Consider the following 21,477-nt stretch of genomic DNA (forward strand, 5'->3'; position numbering starts at 1 on the left):
AGCCACAAAGATACTTGTAAGTTGTTTGCAAGGGCTGAGTGTCAAAATTACTACTACTTGAGACATTATCTCTAAAACCTCTTGGTATATCACACCTTCTGATGGGGAATGATATTCGCCTTTTTAATGAATATATGCCTTTTGCCTGCCCGTCTCCCTTCTGCTATTAAATACCAGCTACAAGCTCCTTTGCTTACAACCTGTACATGTGGTTGTAGTCTGTTTTTACCTGCTTCTCATTAGCCCCTGATGCCATTGATATGATAGCCAGGATAATTCAAAACAAGGGAAACTGAAAGAAGTGGGGCGGGGGGCATGAAGCAGACAAGGTCCAGCACTCCAAACCACATCCCTAGTGGGATTTCCTGGTGACTGTGAAACAAGCACTGGTAAGCATGAGTGAGACAGTGTGCGCGTGCATGCGCATTATCAGGGCAGTTTATGAGGCACCTCACTCATATTCCAATCCCATGTTATATAGGCAGGGAAGATGGAACCGTGCCAGACTGTTTTGTTTGCTGGCATATTAACACCACCAGCATCAGCCACAAAGAGAGTCTGAGGAACTTGCCCTGGTTTCCCTAGCAGATTAAAATGCTTTCCTGTGTCCCAAGTGGAAGCCGTGTCTCAGCTGTATGCACCAAGAACACTTGCTCCACCCCAGTTTGTGGCTATAACGCTGGCATCTGGCGCAGAGCAGCTCCATTACCTACCCCGTCTTTCTTATCTCTCTCCAGAGCTCCATGCAAGAACTCCAGGGACACGTCTTCATTCTCGTCCAGCCACTGCATCACAAACTGCTCAAACCACCTGTGTTGGGGACAGGAGACACACACTGTTTGGCTCTGCACTCCTCCTTCGCACTGCTCCATCTTCAGAGCAGCTGGTGTACCTGCAGCCCTCTGCCGCTTCAGGGCGGCGGAGGCTGCCAGGGTGAAGCACGGCAAGTCCCACAAGAGCTGCTGCCTTTCCAAAGGGCGCTTCCGAGGCTGTTGCTTTGCGCTTCTTCATGGTCAAAATATGTTCCCTGCTTTCTTAGTTCCAGGTCTTCTCCTTAGTAATCTTAATACCTGTGTTATCTTGCTGCTGGGTCTCCTGCTTTCTCATTCGCATCCTTCTCACAGTTGCTCAGAATCTGGCTGCCAGCCTTATTTGTGTTGCTCCTTCTATGACCGCATCTTTCCTTCCTTCAGCTCCCTCCACTGGCTTCCTCTTTATAATTGCAACCAGTTTTGCCTTGACATTTCTGCATAACCTTGCACCCCCCCCCCCTCATAAGGCTCTCCTGTTTAGAACCTTACTGACTCAGGCAGTTGTTGGAACATAGGATCAAGCCAACCCTCCGAGTGCAAATCTGCTAGAAAGCAGCTTCTAGTGCACAAAGTATGGTCGATCCCATATAATAACCCAGGAGTAGAATTGGAGGGGCCAAGTAATGAGCAAAGAGGCAGCTGTTTTCTCCCGCCCTGCCTCTGTCCTCTGCTTGCCATGGCCTCTCTTTTTCCATTTTTAAACTGGCCGTAAAAACCCATCTCTTTCCTTTAGCTGTTCCTCCTTAGCTCTCTTTCCATATTTGACAAGTAGCCTCAGCCTACCACCATCTAGTAATTAAAGAAGCACACAGATGTGTGACTATGTGCATTTGCTTGCCCCACTCTCTCCCTCCTCCTCTGTTCCTTTTTTCTCATGTCTCCTGCCTTTGGCAATTGCAGGGAAATTATTTTTAAGCTTGATGGTACAGCTCCTCATAGACTTTTAAGTGAACCATCAATGGAAATGCTCCTGGATGAACACGATGCTGCTGAGCTGGGATGCAGGAAGCAAGGTCTGGATTTGGCCCTTCAGGCTGTGAACATCCTGGAGGTGCCTCATGTATCCCTTGTGCTTTTGCAGAACTTATCATGGGTCTCTTTGCCACAGCCAACACTGTAACAGCACATCATCGCCGGAGGCCCGGAATAAACTCAAGAGAGGGGATATTGCCCAAGTGACAAATTTACAGGCTGCACACAGTTATGGCAAGGCAGGCAAAAGATCGGCTGGGGAAAATTGGTCTCCACTGATATCCTATCCAGAGCTGATGCTTCAAGACGTCTCTTTCCTGCAGTATAGCATCTTTGGGAGACGGAACAGCAGTTGCTGTTATTCTGCCTAATTATGAAAAACAGACAGACTCACCTTCTGATTGGTGCACTGGTTTTGCTGAACCACTAGAATGCTGCTGTTGTTGCACCTTGCAGTTCAGATGTGTATGTTCTAGGCCACCCGAACAAATTCCCGCCTCAGTTTTGCTCTGTGTGCGTTTTCAGGGTATGCAATGCTAGGCATGCAAGCTCTCTCCGCTCACCTCCCCCTGCCCCCACTGCCTGCTTCCCATCCACAGGCAGCAAAGGAGCAGAAGGCTGGAGCTGGCTTTCCTGGGGAAGGTGGCAGAATCCCCCATCTCACTCTCAGGTCCCAAATCCTCCATCCTGCACATCCTTGAAACCCCGTTCAAGTGCACAGGCTTAGCCACAGCAGCCCCGAAGCCTCCCTGGCCAAGTCTGTGCCTTGGCCTCCTAGGAGCTTTCCCTTCCTTGCACTGTGGTATTGCTTCCAGCTCCCTGTCCCATCCTCACACACAAAATATCAGTTCCCCCCACCCTCCCTGTAGCTATTTCTTTTTCACAATCCCTTAAGTGCCTGCTGGGACTTCCCACCTCAGACAGCAGCCTGGCGGAGAAACGCCATGGGGCCTGGGAGGCAACGCAGCCCATGGAAGCAGCTGGTGCTCTGTTCACCCCCAAGAGCAATGCAGAACAAAGCACAGAGCAGCTGCAGCCTCTGGGGAACACAAGCCTGCCTGGCGTTCACTTCGCGGGGCCACTGCTGGTGTGCAGAGCTGAAGCCAGCCTCGTCGAGCATGTTGCCAAAACGAAGTGCTTGCAGAAAAGACCGGGAGAGTCAATAAAACAGCACACTGTGCGGCTGTCACAGCCGATTATGGCTCTCTCCAAACCAGCAGCCGAGTTTATACAAATGGCGCTAATTATGGGCTGCTTAAATTTGCAAAGAATGTGAGAGACACCGCTGCGGGAATGAGCACAAGCTCGGAGCATGCTGGGAAGCCTGAAATAACCCTTCACACTTCAGGATAGAAATGCTCAGGTTGCCTAAGACGGGAAAGATAATTGATGCTGTGCTAAAATGGTAGCATCGCCCTGCCTGCACTGCAGCCCAAAGTTGCTAGCAAGTCACAAGCTCCACATCGCGATGGGTTGTGAGTTTTTTGTTTTGTTTGAATGCACCTATTTTAGGATGTTTTGCTGTTGTGAAATTTCACAAAGATTAACAGAAACATGTTAGTCATGTGCAGACTCATGGTCAAGGCAGCCGACCTTGGGGCTCTGTGGGGCTCACTTCCTAGCAATGCTGAAGAGCAAAAAGCAGAGTTTCCTGTTGGCTCTTCCTCTACATTCTACCTGAGCAGAGGGCAGGAATGCCACCTCGGTGCCTGGAGTGCAGGAAATGGGGCCTCTGACCATGACCTCCTGCCCCCAAGAAATGGTGTTCTAATTGGAAGGGCATCAGTCATTTCGCCTTCACTTGGCAAGGATGTTGAGAGGAATCCCAGGACTGCAGCTTGTCTAAGCGTTCCTTTACCACTTGGGGCAGCTGGGAGAGAGAGGCCTCTGATGCCACCGCCACCAATAACTGGCAAACAAGAGTCAGATCTTCAGCATTTCATGCAACCAGCTGAGCCCATCAAGAACCAGGCTAGGCAGGACGCCACATATCCTGGCTTGCAGAGCAAACACAAGTGTGTTTGAGAGGGGAGCTGCTCCCATGAGGCTGCAGCTACGAGCAAAGAGGAGGGACTCTGACGTCCCACCTGCAATCTGTGTTCTGCCTGCCTGCTCAAACGCTGATGTTGAAAGGAAGGCAAACCCAGCTGCTATTACTCAGACCCTCTACCTCCCTTTGGAACCAACGGGTCTCCTGGTAGCGGGGAGAGATTCTCACATTTGTGAGATGCGTTTATGTTTCCATCCCTGGCCCGCACCGCCTGGGTTTCTGACTGTGATGAGGCTCTGATTTGTCTTAACTTGTTTGCTGACATTTGGAGAGAAAGCAGAAGCAGAGAAATTTTAATATCTTCTGTATTTGATGAAGATGCAAATTATTAGTAAAGCAAATGACTCAGCATCCCAGTGTGCATCACATTTGGTATGCCACTGTGGCTGCTGCCAGGAGGCGAGCGAGGCAAAGTGGCTGAGATAGGCAGGAGGCGTCAGCTACAGCCCCAGGGCTCAAAGCACCAGCCTGGCTCAACAGCAGAAGGTGCTGGGAGATGGCACAGGAGCACCATGGCAACGGACCTCGTTATCAAGACACAACCTAGAGAAGCCAGTTTGCTTCAGCAGCGAATGCAGCCCCTGCTTAGTGATGCTTAACATTTAGATCAGTTTTCCATCTGCAGAAGGCGGACTGACTAATAGTCCAATTCGCCCCACAGCCAAGGAAAAGCAGTTGACTTGAGCCAACTGAGAGCCAAGTTCTCTGCCTCAGCGACTAGGTGGGTGCAACATTATCCTGATTCTATAGGTGGGGTGTGGGTGGGCACCATATGCAAGACTAGGTGCGTAGCAGGATCACTCAGTGATGTGGCTGCATTTCGTTATTCTCTTCAACACAATGGAATCACTCTTTCATACTCAGAAAGTTGAGGGTGGCAGAACCGTGCAGTGAGGTGTCTTATCTGGGTGAGTAACTGCAAGCCAAGGATAATCAGCTATTTATTAATTAATAAATGATGCTTTATTAATTAACAGAGTAGAACAAGTGTGATCCTTTGTATGAGTTCTGAACACTGTACAATTCAATGCTCAGAAACACACAGACACAATTGGGCTACTGAGCACGTTGTCTTGGTCACACTTGTGCACTATTTCTTATTCACGCTATATGCATGTCCAGGTTCCAGGAATTTATGCCTCACCATACCCAAGAGGGCCCATATACTTTAGGCCCACAGCACAGTAGTATTTTGTTGGCTGACGCTTGCCAATAGCTGTCCAGCCCCTAAAGAGAGACAAGCTCTGTGAAAGACCTTCTGTAGAAGGAATTTTTCAGAGTGCTAACAAGAAAACTGCCACAGAGAAAGCAGCTGTTGCCCAAACTTCCCACTAAGTAAGATTCAGTGCTTAGGATACTCAAAGGTTGTGTCAGGGATGAGTCCCAGCACACCGAGATGTCTGACAGCTCCGACTCTGAAGCAGACCCTCCCTAGTGGGCCAAGACACTGGGACAGATTCCTCAGAAGACAAACAGATGGCCCAGGCTGAGTTGCTGCTCCCTCCCACCACCTCAAGTTTCCAAGAAGGAGGACGAAGAGGGGCATGACTTGAGACATACAAGGGCTTGTTGCAAAGCCAAGCGGGAAAAGTTAGAAGTAGGGCTCAGATGCTCAGCCAGGGTAGTCACCCTTGGAAGCCAATGTAGGAGGGACCTACCCTAAGGGAGGGGCATCACTACAAAGCAAGTCTGGCTGTGAGAGGTTCATGCCCAAGCTGTTGGCAACTTCTTTACCGCCCCCCCCCCCCCAGTTCGTCTCCTCTAATTAGGAATTCCAGATTAGTGGTTTAGGGGCATGAGGAAGTCTCGAGAGTTTCCTGGAATCTGCAGTTGTAAAGAGGCTAGTTCCTAGCAAAATAAAGTACTGATATCCTGAAGCTTTGTCTCCTTGTGGTGTTGACTGCAAAGGGGGAAGGACAATCCACATCTGACAGATGGTAAGTGTCTTGAAAAAAGGTAGTTCTGTCTCCCAACAGAACTCTTCCAGCACCCTCCCCACGCTGTCAGCCCATCTCAAGTGGTTATTTCCCATCTCTGTTTCCATCCTATATGAATCATAAAGCCTCACCCTGCTGCTCATAATTTAGACGCTCACCCAAGGTCTATGAGGATAGGCCAGAGTCAAAAAGCATGTTTAAGAATATAAGAAGGACTGTGCTGCATCAGACCAAAGGTCTCTCTAGTCCAGCATTCTGTTCACACAGTGGCTGTCCTGTTCACACAGTGGCCAATGGGAAGCCTGCAATAGGACATGAATGCAGTAGCACCCTCCCGCTTGTGGTTCCCAGGAGCTGGTATACAGAGGCATACTGCCTCTGATCCTGGAGGCAATACATAGCCAGCATGACTAGTTGGTGGCCACTACAACATCTTGTGGATGTGAATTCCATAGTTTAACCCTGCACTGTGTGAAAAAGTCCTTCTTTTGTCTGTCCTGAATCCCCCACTATTCGGCTTCATGGATGACCCCATTGGGTTCTAGTATTATCTCCCTATCCACTTTCTCCACACCATAATTTTATACACCTCTATCATGCCCTCGCTTACTCACCTTTTTTTAAGCTAAAGGGTTCATTTAGCTTACAGAAGAATGAAGGAGGGAAGGGGGAGAAAAGACAATTTTCAAAATAATTTTTTTTAAAAATCTATTTTTGGAGATTGGCTCTTTCAGAAAGAGAGCCAATTTTTTCTCCATCCTATCCGCTAAGGACAGGCCAAAGAGCTTATGAATGGTTTAAACGAAACATGATCAATAACATCTCAGATCACACTGAAGAGAAGAAGCTGGAGGCAGCAGACTTGCTCCAGGACTGTGACCACCTAGTGCCTTGGAGGCTGGAGTGGTACTTTGGGCCTGAACCAGGTTCTGCACTAACCTACTGTGCTGGTCTTCTCAACCACAGATGCCGTCTGGCAGTAGAATAAAGCTGCCCCGAGAACTTGCTGTGCTTAATCTCTGGGAGGGGTCCCAGCACACCCCAGTAGGCACCCATCAGGGATGCTGACTGAGCCGGCATCGTCCCATTCTTAGGATTCTCTCCCTCTCTGTTGGGCTTATATGGTCCAAGCATGCCTGATTCTAGTTTCTATGGCCTAGGATAGTACACAAGGAATGGTGCGACTGCATCATGTCCAGCTACCTTTGACTTTGTTAGTGTCCCAGATCAGGTCTCCTTTTGCAAACAGGTGGGGACAGAAGTGACACGTGGTGCGGGATTCAAATTCTCAGCCTTAAGGAAATCAGCCAAGTGAGGGTCATACCCACCTGAGACAGAGGCTGATGGTTTGGACTAGCTAGCTCTGCGACCTAGAATTGGGCTTTCTTAGTTTTGCTTGCCTAATCCTTCTGCTGATTTTTTTTTTAAAGACAAGGTGGTTATGGTTAGCAAGTATTAACAGAAATGTGTCCCCATTTGACAACCAAAATAGTAACTGACAGAGACCTTTGCAGGAGGGAACCAAACCAGGTCACTGCTTGCTTGTGAGCAAGGAGGGGGTGTGGGGCGTGGGTGTGGAGGGCCTATTACAGGGAGTATCTCCAAGTACAGCCAAGCCTCAGCAACTCCTCCTCACCCACATCTTGACCCCACTGGGCAACCTCCTGCTCCGCTGAACAGTGAGCAGTGATGGCACAGTGAGGCACACCGCAAAACACTGCCGGGAAATTAAGGCAGGCACCCAAGCGGAGGGGTGCACAGGGGTCCAGAGGACGAGGGTGCCGAAGGACTCACGCTGGGTACTCGGGCACTTCCCCCTTGAAGGCTGGCAGGCTGCGGACGTACTCGTTGTGAAGCCACTTCACCTTGAAGTGCAGGTTCATGTAGTCGGCGCTCTTGCACAGCCGGTGCTTCTCATGTTCTGCGGGAAAGGGTGGGAGAGAGACGGCATGGTCAGCTGGGCCATGCAAGTAGCCCCATTTTCAGCCCCGCTCTGCAAACTGGAGCCTCGGCACATCCGCAGGGCCGCATCTCCTGCTGCGCCGCACGACACGTGTCCCAGACCCGCGAAATCTCAGCAAGTCAGGACCCGACTAACGAAGTTCAGCAGGTTGAAGCCTGGAGCTGACTTTTCACACAGCACTTCAGAAATAGAAGGGAAGAGTTTCTGGTTGCCGTGGCAACGAAAGGAGAGCAGTTCCTTATGCTCATCGTCCTCCTGCTCCACATTTCCTTTTTCCTAACCCTCCCCATCCTTTCCCTCAGAGACAGTCCTACACAAAACTGGAGAAGGGGGGTGATGCCAATGGTGCAGCCCACCTTAGGCTAGAGTATGGCCCTTGCTGAAGCCCAAGGCCATACAGCAACTGGCTGGCTGCCAGCCCCCCACTCCTACTTTGCCACCTGCTGCGGATGGGTCCTGAACCCTGGAGTGAGTGACAGCAAGCCCCGCACAACATGACCGGTGCTGGGCACGTGGAGGGCAAATGCTCCCAGGGCTGGGAGACGCATTCTGCCACGAGAGGAGCCATGCTTTCTCATGGGCCCGAAGGGCAGTCTGGGGATTCTGCTTGTGTACCGTCCACCCCGCTGCACGACTGACTCCCTGGCCGAGGTGCTTGAGGTGGTCTCTGATGTGCGTGTACAGTCCCCTAACTTACTGTTGTTGGGGGACTTCAACGTACATTCGGAGGCCATCCTCACAGGAGCACCTCGGGACTTCATGGAGACCATGGCCTCCTGGGAGCTGCACCATATTCTAACTGGGCCCACCCATGTAGCCGGTCATGCACTAGACCTTGTGTTTGTTTCTGGAGAAGTGGGGAGTGATCTGGAAGTCGGGGGTATATCCACCACCCCCTTGTCATGGTCAGATCACTATCTGGTGACGTTGGACTTCTCGGTTCCACAACCCCTCTGCAGGGGTGGAGGACCCATTAAAATGGTCCGCCCCAGGCATCTTATGGATCCAAATGGATTCCTGAACGCGCTTGGGGATTCTCTGGGGCATGCCAACGGCCACTCGGTTGAGACCCTGGTGGGTGGCTGGAATGCCGCAATCACTGGGGCATTAGATCAGGTGGCTCCGAAACGCCCTCTCCCCCTGAACAGGGCTCGGACTGCACCATGGTTCAATCCGCGGTTACGAGCTCTGAAACAGGAGGTGAGACGGCTAGAGCGCCGGTGGCGGAAGTCTCGCTCCAAAGACGATCAGACACGGGCTAGAATTGTATCTTCAGCCTATCACGTGGCGGTGAAGGCAGCAAAAAAGGAATATTATGCTGCCTCCATCGCGTCTGCAGAGTGCTGTCCCAGGAGGCTGTTCCAAGTGGTCCGGAGCCTGGTCGGTCCTGTGGCTCCGGAACCACTGGAGCATTCTAAGGCCTCCTGTGAGACCTTGGCAAGGCACTTTGCAGATAAAATTGATCAGATTAGGTGTGTTACTCGGCACGCTGTGGATACAGTTAGTGAGCAAGAGGCGGCCTGTGGCAAACCGGTTTTGTGGGATCGGTTCCAGCTTCTTCCTCCTGATGAAGTGGACAAGGTGCTTTCATCAGTACGGCCGACCACCTGCTTACTTGATCTTTGCCCATCTTGGCTCATTATGAGCTGCAGAGAGAGACTGGGTGAGGGGATCAAGGCGGTGGTGAACGCCTCCCTTGAGGAGGGAGTGATGCCATCAGCCCTCAAGGAGGCAGTGATAAGACCGCTCTTAAAGAAGCCCTCCTTGGATCCTCAAGTTCTGAACAACTTTCGCCCAGTCTCAAATCTGCCATTTTTGGGCAAGGTGATTGAGCGGGTGGTGGCGGTGCAGTTGAAGGCACACTTGGAAGAAACTGATTATCTAGACCCATTTCAGTCGGGCTTCAGGCCTGGGCATGGGACAGAAACGGCCTTGGTCGCCTTGGTAGATGATATGAGGAGGGCTCTGGATAGGGGCGAATGCTCCTTCCTTGTTCTCCTCGACCTCTCAGCAGCTTTCGATACCGTTGACCACAGTATCCTCCTGGACCGCCTGGAGGGGTTGGGCATTGGAGACACCGTATTGCGGTGGTTCCGGTCCTTCCTCTCCGGCAGGTACCAGAGGGTAGCACTGGGAGAGGAGGTTTCAGACCCATGGCCACTTACTTGTGGGGTGCTACAGGGTTCCATCCTCTCCCCGATGCTATTTAACATCTATGTGAAGCCGCTGGGGGCTATCATCAGGAGGTTTGGGGTGCAGTGTCATCAATATGCGGATGACACGCAGCTCTACCTCTCGTTTAAATCTTCACCAAGGTTGGCCGTAGAATCCCTGTCCAAATGTCTGGAGACCGTGAGTGGCTGGATGGGGAGGAATAGGCTGAAGCTGAACCCTGACAAGACCGAGGTACTTTTGGTGGGAGACAAGAGGAGGCTGGGGGATGTTGACCTGGTGTTGAATGGGGTACGGCTACCCTTGAAAGACCAGGTCTGCAGCCTGGGGGTCATTCTGGACTCCCAGCTGTCCATGGAGGCTCAGGTGTCAGCTGTGAGCCGGACAGCGCTGTATCAACTCCATCTGATACGGCGGCTGCGCCCCTTCCTTCCCGACCATCTGCTCCCATTGGTAGTACATGCCCTGGTCTCCTCTCGTTTAGACTACTGTAATGCGCTCTACGTGGGGTTACCCCTGAAGACGGTTCGGAAACTGCAGCTGGTACAGAACGCGGCGGCTCGCCTGATTAAAGGCAGCTGCCGGTGAGATCACATCACTCCAGTGCTGAAGGAGTTGCACTGGTTACCAGTTGTTTTCTGGGCCAAAGGTTCCGGCCCAGCCTATCTTAAGGAGCGCCTCCAGCAGCACCAGACAGGCCGCTTAACAAGATCAGCCTCGGATGGCCTTCTCTCTGTCCCATCAGCCAGGACAGCTAGACTGGTGGGGACGAGGGAGAGGGCCTTTTCTGTGGTGGCCCCCACTCTGTGGAACTCCCTCCCTAGGGAACTCCGTCATGCCCCCTCTTTAATGAGCTTCCGTCATGCATTAAAAACGTTGTTGTTCAGGCAGGCATTTTGGGTGGGCTAGGGTGTTTTAGAAAACGTTTTTATTGTAGAATTTTATTGTTTTAAACTGTTTTTATTGTATGTTGTACATCGCCCAGAGTGGCTGGGTGACCAGCCAGATGGGCGATTAATAAATTTAATAATAAATAAATAAATGCGTCGGGGCCCCCTTCACTTAGAGGATGACAAAGGGCGCAGTGAACGTTTCGTTCCTCCTCACTAAAGGCCAGTGGCTCATCACTGGTTCCTCAGTGGTCACCCACTTTACAAGGGTGAGTAACTGGCGCCCAGGTATGGCTGGCCCCTAAGCACAAAGCCCGCTAGGGTGTCTTGCAAGCGTTTTGCTGACGCCTGGCCCAAGCTGTAGACTGCTGCCGGAGCCCAAGCGTATCTCCCCCTTCCTCCAGAGAAGAGCTCGACGGGTTCCTGGGTTGCCTCTTGTTCAAGTACTGAGCAGGTACTTTGGCTGAGCTTCGGACAGAGTACAACACCAGACCGTTCCGGAACTGCCAGGTATCCAAAACCTGAGTCTTGGGCTGCATCCTGTTTATAACCAACTAAACTTGCCGGGTAGCTTCTACTTTTAACTGTGCAAGTGGAGCCATCTCCAAAAAGGAACAGACCCTCCCAGGAACCAAGCTGAGTGTTTTCTTGGCAACAAGAAAGCAGGAAGTAACATGTAGCGCTTCCACAGTTGGCAATGTAGGTCAGAGTGGCCCTTTCTTTCCCTTCAGCAGAAATTAAAGTGACCAGGTACAACTTAATTGCCCTGAAATCCCCAATGGCAGTCTGTTTTACCAACCATTTCCAAGTCTATTCTGAGATCCTTGAAATGCATGGCTGAAAGGGGGTTTATTGGAAGCAAATGAAGAACCCTTCTGTGTCCCCACTTAATAAAGCTGGGATTTTCTGTGCACGAAAGGAGGACAAAGGCAAACAATTCAGACTTACTTCTGGGGAGAGGGGGCGCATGAATGTGTGCACGTGTCTCACCTGCTCAGTAATGACAACAGTTCTAACTAGACTGAAAACAAAAGCCCATCTGGAGGGCTTTGAGGCTTTCCCCAAGGGAAAAAAGACATCCGCCCACATCTACCTGGGCAAGGAGAGCTGCCTTCTGTCTGCCTCTGGCAGCTGTACCAAGTTAGCAAACTGCGAAGTATCTGGGCAAAGAGAGAGTCACATCGGCGCAAATGCCAGTTGTTCTAGCTAGAGAGCACGAGAGAGAGAAAGGTGCACCTCATCTTGGGGACAGGCCTGACACCATCCCCATGAGACTGGGTGACATGTGGGGCAGTCACTCTTGTTCAGCCTCTTGCCACCAGCAGAGGCTTGCAAAACTGGACAGGAAATACCAGCAGCTCTGAAAATGCTGCCAAAGAACTGCCTGAATTCACACCAGAAATACTGCAGTGCTAAGGATATGGATGGTAACAGCTAAGGGCCAATGCAATTAAGAACATAAGAACAGCTGGCTTGATCAGACCAAGGTCCACCTAGTCCAGCATTCTGTTGCCATGGTGGCCAACCAGATGTGCCAATGGGAAGCCCACAAACAGGGCAAGAGGGCAACAGCACCTTTCTTCCCATGTTCTGATCTCATTTTTTAATCAAGTAACCTCCCTTATGGACCGTGGGAATGCTGTACACATCATATACCTCGACTTCAGCAAAGCTTTCGAGAAAGTGCCCCTGATATCCTGATGAGCAAACGAGCTCAAAGTGGGCTAGAGGAAACAACGATCCGGTGGATCCACAGTTGGCTACAGAAGCAGACTCAAAGAGTGCTTCTCAATGGGACCTTCTCCAACTGGGGAGAGGTAACAAGCGGGGTAGCGCAGGGCTCGGTCCTGGGCCCAGTGCTCTTCAACATTTGTATGAATGACTTGGAGGAGGAGGTACAGAGAATGCTGATCACATTTGCAGATGACACAAAATTGGGCGGGATAGCTAATACTTTGGAAGACAGAGACAAATTCAAAGGGATCTGGATAGACTGGAGCGCTGGGCAGAAAACAACAGAATAACATTGAATAGGGATAAATGCCAAGTTCTGCACCTCGGAAAAAGAAACCAAATGCACAGTTACAAGATGGGGGATACGTGGCTCAACCACACTACAAGCAAGAAGGATCTTGGAATTGTTGTCGATCACAAGCTGAATATGAGCCAACAATATGATGTGGCTGCAAAAAAGGCAAATGCTCTTTTGGGCTGCATTCAAAGAAGCATAGCTTCCAAATCCTGGGAAGTACTAGTTCCCCTCTACTTAGCACTGGTTAGGCCTCATCTGGAGGACTGTGTCCAGTTCTGGGAACCACACTTGAAGAAGGATGCAGTTGCAGACAAACTGGAGAGGGTTCAGAGGAGGGCAACAAAGATGATCACGGGACTGGAAACAAAGCCCTATGAAGAGAGACTGAAAGAACTGGGCATGTTTAGCCTTGAGAAGAGAAGACTGAAGGGAGATAGGATAGCGCTCTTCAAGTACTTGAAAGGTTGTCACAGAGAAGAAGGCCAGGATCTCTCCTCGGTCATCCCAGAGTACAGGACACAGAATAATGGGATCAAGTGAAAGGAAGCCAGATTCCGGCTGAACATCCGGAAAATCTTCCTGACTGTCAGAGCAACACAACAATGGAGCCAATGACCTAGGGAGGTGGTGGGCTCTCCCACACTGGAGGCATTCAAGACGAGGCTGGACAGCCATCTGTCAGGGATGCTCTGACTTGGATTCCTGCATTGAGCAGGGGGTTGGACTCGATGGCCTTGTAGGCCCCTTCCAACCCTACTATTCTATGATTCTATGATTCCCCAGCAACTGGTGTACACAGGCATACTGGAGGTAGAATACAGCCATCAGGACTAGTAGCCATCGATAATCTTCTCCTCCATGGATTTGTCTAATTCCCTTTTAAAGCCATCCAAATTGGTGCCCATCACTGTATCTTGTGGTAGCAAATTCCGTAAGTCTGGAATTTAAGTCTGTGCTGTGTGAAGAAGCCCTTCCTTTTACCTGACCTGAATCTCCCACCAATCAGCTTCATGGGATGTCCCCATTGGGTTCTAGTATTTTGAAAGAGGGAGAAAAATGCCCCCCTATCCACTTTCTCCACACCAGGCATAATTTTGGACACCTCTATCATGTCTCCGCTTACTCTCTTCTTTTCTAAACTAAACATCCTCAGAAGTTGTAACCTTTCTTCACAGGGGAGTTGCTCCAGCCCCTTGATCATCTTAGTTGCCCTTTTCTGCACTTTTTCAAACTCTACAATATCCCTTTTTTAGGTGCAGTGTCCAGAACTGTACACAGGATTCCAAGTGTGGCCGCACCATAGATTTGTATAAGGGCAGGATGGCCTTGAAATTGCCAAGATGTTTACGCTTGATCCTGGAGAAGTTAACTCCAGGAGCACGGAAGAAGGTCTGCAGAAAGAAGAGGGGGATGTTTATAAGGCAGCAGGCACTCCTCCCCGGGACTTCTGCTGAGGAAAAGCACAGACCCTAAAGGGCTTCCTTTCGACAAGACCAAGCAGTATAGCTCCAACAACAGAGCTCTCTGGAAGGAGGACAAGCCAGGAGAAGGTCATATCACCGGAGGTGAGACGGCTAGAGCGCCGGTGGCGGAAGTCTCGCTCCAAAGACGATCAGACACGGGCTAGAGCTATATCTTCAGCCTATCACATGGCGGTGAAGGCAGCAAAAAAGGAATATTATGCTGCCTCCATCGCGTCTGCAGAGTGCTGTCCCAGGAGGCTGTTCCAAGTGGTCCGGAGCCTGGTCGGTCCTGTGGCTCCGGAACCACTGGAGCATTCTAAGGCCTCCTGTGAGGCTTTGGCAAGGCACTTTGCAGATAAAATTGATCAGATTAGGTGTGTTACTCTGCACACTGTGGATACAGTTAGTGAGCAAGAGGCGGCCTGTGGCAAACCGGTTTTGTGGGATCGGTTCCAGCTTCTTCCTCCTGATGAAGTGGACAAGGTGCTTTCATCTGTAAGGCCGACCACCTGCTTACTTGATCCTTGCCCATCTTGGCTCATTATGAGCTGCAGAGAGAGACTGGGTGAGGGGATCAAGGCGGTGGTGAACGCCTCCCTTGAGGAGGGAGTGATGCCATCAGCCCTCAAGGAGGCAGTGATAAGACCGCTCTTAAAGAAGCCCTCCTTGGATCCTCAAGTTCTGAACAACTTTCGCCCAGTCTCAAATCTGCCATTTTTGGGCAAGGTGATTGAGCGGGTGGTGGCGGTGCAGTTGAAGGCACACTTGGAAGAAACTGATTATCTAGACCCATTTCAGTCGGGCTTCAGGCCTGGGCATGGGACAGAAACGGCCTTGGTCGCCTTGGTGGATGATATGAGGAGGGCTCTGGATAGGGGTGAATGCTCCTTCCTTGTTCTCCTCGACCTCTCAGCGGCTTTTGATACCGTTGACAACGGTATCCTCCTGGACCGCCTGGAGGGGTTGGGCATTGGAAACACTGTATTGCGGTGGTTCCGGTCCTTCCTCTCCGGCAGGTACCAGAGGGTAGCACTGGGAGAGGAGGTTTCGGACCCGTGGCCACTTACTTGTGGGGTGCCACAGGGTTCCATCCTCTCCCCGATGCTATTTAACATCTATGTGAAGCCACTGGGGGCTATCATCAGGAGGTTTGGGGTGCAGTGTCATCAATATGCGGATGACACGCAGCTCTACCTCTCATTCAAATCTTCACCAAGGTTGGCCGTAGAATCCCTGTCCAAATGTCTGGAGACGGTGAGTGGCTGGATGGGGAGGAATAAGCTGAAGCTCAACCCTGACAAGACCGAGGTACTTTTGGTGGGAGACAAGAGGAGGCTGGGGGATGTTGACCTGGTGTTGAATGGGGTACAGCTACCCTTGAAAGACCAGGTCCGCAGCCTGGGGGTCATTTTGGACTCCCAGCTGTCCATGGAGGCTCAGGTGTCAGCTGTGAGCCGGACAGCGCTGTATCAACTCCATCTGATACGGCGGCTGCGCCCCTTCCTTCCCGACCATCTGCTCCCATCGGTAGTACATGCCCTGGTCTCCTCTCGTTTAGACTACTGTAATGCGCTCTACGTGGGGTTACCCCTGAAGACGGTTCGGAAACTGCAGCTGGTACAGAACGCGGCGGCTCGCCTGATTAAAGGCAGCCGCCGGCGAGATCACATCACTCCAGTGCTGAAGGAGTTGCACTGGTTACTAGTTGTTTTCCGGGCCAAATTCAAGGTGTTGGTTTTGACCTTTAAAACCCTATATGGTTCCGGCCCAGCCTATCTCAAGGAGCGCCTCCAGCAACACCAGACAGGCCGCTTAACAAGATCAGCCTCGGATGGCCTTCTCTCTGTCCCATCAGCCAGGACAGCTAGACTGGTGGGGACGAGGGAGAGGGCCTTCTCTGTGGTGGCCCCCACTCTGTGGAAGTCCCTCCCTAGGGAACTCCGTCATGCCCCCTCTTTAATGAGCTTCCGTCGTGCATTAAAAACGTGGTTGTTCAGGCAGGCATTTGGGGTGGGTTAGGGTATTTTTTTTTAAAAAAATTTTATGGTAAAATTTTATTGTTTTAAATTGTTTTATGGTACATCGCCCAGAGTGGCTGGGTGACCAGTCAGATGGGCGATTAATAAATTTAATAAATAAATAAATAAATAAATAAATATCTAGCAGCTGGGAACAAGTGGCGTGAGAAAATATATGAAGAGCAGAGAAGCAGAAGGCTGGGATTTTCCACTGAGTGGGAGAGCGCACAATTGCATCTTCGGTACCAATTTGCCTGCAATTAAAAGGCTATGAAGGTGCTGAAGCAGAACTTTGCTGCACTGGCCAGGCATCAATTCTGGGGTTTTCCATCTACATCTACAAGTCTATAGAGGGGAGGAAGGATTTCCTATCAGCAAAACTAGAAAAAAGGAAGAAAAAAGACCCTTACCACCATAAAAGAGAACTATGCGAAAGACAGGAAAGGCTTGGGACAGAGAAGAGACAGAAGTCAGCCTTCACAGAACTTCGCCCTTGACTTGGGACGTTGAGAAGCCTCTGCCCAAAGAGCCTGCCCTCTAGTTTGGCCTCGATCCATTTCAGAAGCTGCAAAGGGACACCTACAAGATGCGTGTGTTTGTCTCCTTCCTCACCCAAGAACTGCTGCACTAGAAGGCAACTCTCAGAAGGACCCTTTGCTGCTTTTGAAAGGCATCATCCATCTGCTGGGTTTGCTGGAAATCCCATCTGAATGGGCTGCTCCAGAGTAACAGTGCTCTGGAAGCTCCTCACACTAGATCTGGTTTAGGACAGATCTACACAAAAATGTGGACCAGTTTTGAGCCTCCAGACCAGTTCCAAAGTTTTACTGTTTACTCTCCCACAAAAGGGGCCAGTTTCAGCACCATTTCACATAATAAGCTGCACTGCTGGGCAGGAGAAGCAAAAGCCACAAGCAAGAACTTATGACTTATGAGTCAAAACAGCTAACTATCAGCAATCCCTGGAGAGCTAAGATCTTGATGGCTGCTGCAGACGCAAGCACTCAGCCCCAACGTGAATGGGTGGCACAGGGGTCTGTAGTCCCAAGGTCTGCAGCCAGAACCACAAAGCTGGAAATGGAGCCATTCTGGAGTGGGCTAATGACAAAAGCCACCGCCCCCCTCCCTGCCCCATGGATGTGCCTGGGACCCAGCCGAGGGGCTGCCCTCAGAATGATACAGGCTGTAGCTTGCCAGCCAGTACTTGGAAAGCCAGCACTGGCCGCTTCTGGAGGTGGCTTCACCCCTCCATCATTACTTTATTTACTGTCTTCCTATACTGCCTTTCTGAAGCCGGCCAAGGCAGTTTGCAAGAAGCGCAGAAGATTAAAAGCAACAATTAATGACAGCCATGTGGGAAAACAGTCCTACTTCCAGTGAAAATGGAGGGGAACTAGCATCTTGTAGTTAACTTTTCCAGAGAACCATCTTCTCTCTTTTTATGTTTGGAGCAGCCTGCTCTCCCTGAAACTAGACATGAGCCCAACCTCCAGCTGCACCTGTCTTGGCAAACCAGCCTCTGATGCAGGCAACAAAACCTTTGCATTCTACATCTGTTAAGACTGAATGCTGCTCCAGGGGAAGGATATGCACTACTCTTCTCACTAGGAGGGGAGGTGTTTAGTGACTCACATCTAGGTGTACCAAAGGGAAGTCTCTTACCACATGATGCCTCGAGGGAGCTCATTTTATCCAGAACTTAAGAGATGAACCAGGTTGCAAGACAAACAGCACACCACGGAAATCGTTAGAAGCACAAAGAGATGGCTTTTATTCCTCAAAAAACAGACTCATCCTGTACAGGAGACGGAACAGGCACACTCAAGACACACTGCAACTTGCAGAGGTGCTCCTAAGGGGAAGCGCCATTACTCAGCGCAAGTGAACAGCGGCCGTGGGAGGACAAAATCCCGGGAAAGGTGGCGTGTGTGCGTGCTCTCTGCCTCTTTTCAAGCTGTCAAGCCCAAAGTTATAACTAATAACCTGAAACAACATCTTAAAACATAGATCACACCCTGTACACCCTGTATAGATCATGATCAACCTCCAGATCAGAGTATCTAGATTTTGAAAAGAGAACAAGGAGAGCAACCAATTTAAGAGTTTTTTTTTAAAATCAGTGCAATTTTTTTAGAAGGCCCATTAATTACAACCTTGGCACAGGTTCCAAAAGGTTTCCTTGGCAGGAGCTTGATGACTGTGTCTGCTTCTGCCCTCTGCAACAGCAGGGAGAACCAAGCGCCGGGGACAAAATACACGGGGGGGGGGGCATAGTCTCCAGTTGTAAGGGTCCTGAGTCCCCAATCTCTGACGAGCTGGCATGGAAGGCGGAAGACACCACACCATTATCGCAAAGAAGAGAAAGAAGGAGAGAGACTTCCTGGATATCAACATGAATTAGAACCCAGCCACTAAATTCCTGGGTAAATGTGACTATGAGCAGGTACTTTGGCAAGTACTTTCTGTCATGCTTCAAAGCTATTCCATACTGTAAAATATTTATCTGTGCAAATGGCAGAAACAGCAAACAACCCCCCACCCCCCTGGACTGGTGAGAAACACCAAGAGCGGCTTACCTTCCATGGCGTATTTCATATCCTGAGCAAAGAGATTCCACATGACTTCAGCACTGATCTTTCCAACAGCAAGCTCTTGCGGAAATCTAAATGGAAGAAATGGACAGAAGCATAAGAATCTGGGGGAATTGTCATTAGGCTCAAGGATAAACAAGTACATCCTTCTGGGGAAAGAAAAGAAAGTGCTAGCTGTATGCTGTGCTCAGGATGGGCTGGGCGGGACTCTTAATGTTTAAAATATCATTTAAGATCTTGCAGTTTCCAACCAAGAAAGCTTCCCATCTTATCTGGCTGGGTTCTGACCAGGTGGATCAGGATCTTGGCTGAAACAAGCAATGTGGGAGCAATTTCAGTTCTTCCATGCAGGTGCAGCACCTGTTCAGAGAAATCCAAGAGGGCAGAGACAAGGCCAAGGGGCCACATTGCTGGATGTGCTCTGAAGGATCCAAGATTCTGCCTGAAATGCCCACCTTGTTTCTCCCAGGAAGCCACTTCAACAAAAACTGCCAAGTGCAAGTCACCTCAGCTCTTGAACACTGCTCATTGAAGTGGGTATACAATTTGCACAAAAGGGGGCTTTATTATCATGTCTCATTCTCAGAAAGAGCAGCAAAGAGCAATTCTGCAGTATCCCACAACCTTTTGGCCTCTTATGTTTTCTGATTTGTAACACAAATTCCTGGGATGACTGAGTGACCACTGGCGAAATCCTCTCGTACCAGATTCCCATCCCCTCTTGACCCCTCGGCAATCTGACTTTGTCATATGCTTGCTATTCAGCTTCCATGCTCCAACATACACATGCAGCCACCCTCTGAGCCCAAGAGTCAGGTAGAGCTCTCATGCATGCACATGCAGAGAACAAAGGGTACCCCAGAACACAAGCAAGAAGAGGAGCTGCTCTCACCCCACTTGTCAGGTGTGTATCTGACCTCAGGGCTCTAATGATCAAGGTGCATGAATGTGAACATCATCGAAACGCCACCATCGCAATTACAGAGTTGTTGTGTGTTTTTTTTAAGAGACAGACAAGATGGAAAGACAGACAGTATAAATGTTCCAGACAAGGACACAATGAAAAAGACAGACAAAATGAACTCAATAGACCCGTGGCGTCTACTTCTAGCAAGACGGGCAGCAAATCCAGAGGGCTTCTTACTGGTTCAGGATGGGGGCGTAAGAGTTCTTATCCTCTTCGATGATGGAGACGATTAGGGTGATGAGCTTGGGCCAGAAGTCCAGGTTCTTGTTACTGGGGCCTTGCTCCTCTGGGGGCACGTCCTGTGCTTTGTTCTAAAGGCACACAAGAAGCGCAGGACACAAGCAGCAGCTAGCAAGCGTGGCAGCAGCTGCCACCCACGCTGGAAAGTGGGCTGCAAATGCTGCCAGGCCATGGCAAGGGTGACAACGTGCCATTACAGCAAATCGGGAAAACAGGTGGCCGATGCCAGGGACATTGGCAGTCCCACTTTTCAGCATACAGGGCAGCAACTGTGCTCGGAGCTGCTCTAAGCAGCTATTCACTGCCTAAAGCAAGGGAAACCAGAGTAAAAGGCAGCCCTTGCACCAACTCATAAAACCTCCTTCTGTCTGAGGCAGAATTCTGTACACATCTCTTTAAAAAGCATGTTACCATATCAGCAAGATGGAACGTCCATAAACAGGCAAACAGCAAAAGTGGGGTGAACCCGAATTCCTCTAATCTGCCCATCCCCTAACAGCAGCTCACAAAGCCATTCCCTTTCTGCAGGGCAGTGGCCCTTTTCCTCCTTCTCTGCCAGGATCAAAGGTTGCCCTGTACTCATGCCATACATACTACCATTGCCTTAAAGAAGAAGGTTCAGGCTGGGCTGCTGGCAGGGTGCCCACGATTCCTTTATTCACTCTCTGTTGAGAATGTATATCCCAACTCAACGCAACCTGGCAGGAGTGTCCCCATCCCCCATGCATCAGACACTCACAGGGTCTGTCTGGTATTCGCGGCTGTATAACTCTTGGCAATTGTTGAAGATGTATTCATAGGTTGAATTGAGACAGGCTTTGACACAATCCTTCACCACCTGGCTGGCACGAGGGGGGCTTTGCAGTTCCTGAACCTGGAAAGGAAGGCAAGACAGGAAGTGGGGACCAGCAGCAGCACATAACGGACCTCAGATCTCCATCCAGCGGCCAGGTTGCTAGACAAGAAGCCTCAGCCTCTGTCTTCCAACTGCCTCTGTATAGAGGTCTGTGTGATGCTTTGTGGGCTGCGGAGACTGTCTGCTACAGACTGCTCCACAGTATGCACTGCGCTCCTCCCTGTTTCCTTCCAGCCACACTTTGGAGGGTGGATACTAACCAAAGCAACCCAGAGTGGCTGCCACACCCAGACAGAATCAGCACCTCCTTAGATTTCACCTCTAAGATGCATGGAGAGCGCCCAGGTGCCAAGTCCAGACAGGGGAGGGGCACACAGTGGCTTATCCACAGCTGCAGAAGGCTCCGCCCTCCTCCGCAACCACAGGAGAGTCCATCTGCCCGTCCCTTTGAGCAGTGGAGCAAGGATCCTAGGCACCAGTGCCGGGAAAGATCTCTGCCTGGGATTTTGGAGAG

At 50.5% G+C, this 21,477-nt stretch overlaps 1 protein-coding gene and 1 long non-coding RNA gene across 2 annotated transcripts in view; both read right to left on the bottom strand.

Annotated features, from left to right (window-relative positions):
• Nucleotides 1-21,477, bottom strand: part of LOC146351847 (uncharacterized) — a 1,244,848-nt gene that overhangs the window by 373,929 nt on the left and 849,442 nt on the right. The window lies entirely within an intron of this gene.
• Nucleotides 1-21,477, bottom strand: part of LOC146351852 (protein unc-13 homolog B-like) — a 133,309-nt gene that overhangs the window by 29,595 nt on the left and 82,237 nt on the right. Inside the window, exons 15-19 of the mRNA XM_084832762.1 lie at nt 20,847-20,981; nt 20,045-20,178; nt 18,886-18,971; nt 7,566-7,692; nt 714-810 (exon numbers count right to left, since the gene is read on the bottom strand). Coding sequence (XP_084688888.1) covers nt 714-810; nt 7,566-7,692; nt 18,886-18,971; nt 20,045-20,178; nt 20,847-20,981 — 579 coding nt within the window. The remainder of the gene's footprint in view (nt 1-713; nt 811-7,565; nt 7,693-18,885; nt 18,972-20,044; nt 20,179-20,846; nt 20,982-21,477) is intronic.

The sequence above is a fragment of the Heloderma suspectum genome, chromosome 2, assembly GCF_057233095.1.
Source record: "Heloderma suspectum isolate Gila_16-S chromosome 2, 16-S_ref, whole genome shotgun sequence".
Classification (NCBI taxonomy): Eukaryota; Metazoa; Chordata; class Lepidosauria; order Squamata; family Helodermatidae; genus Heloderma; species Heloderma suspectum.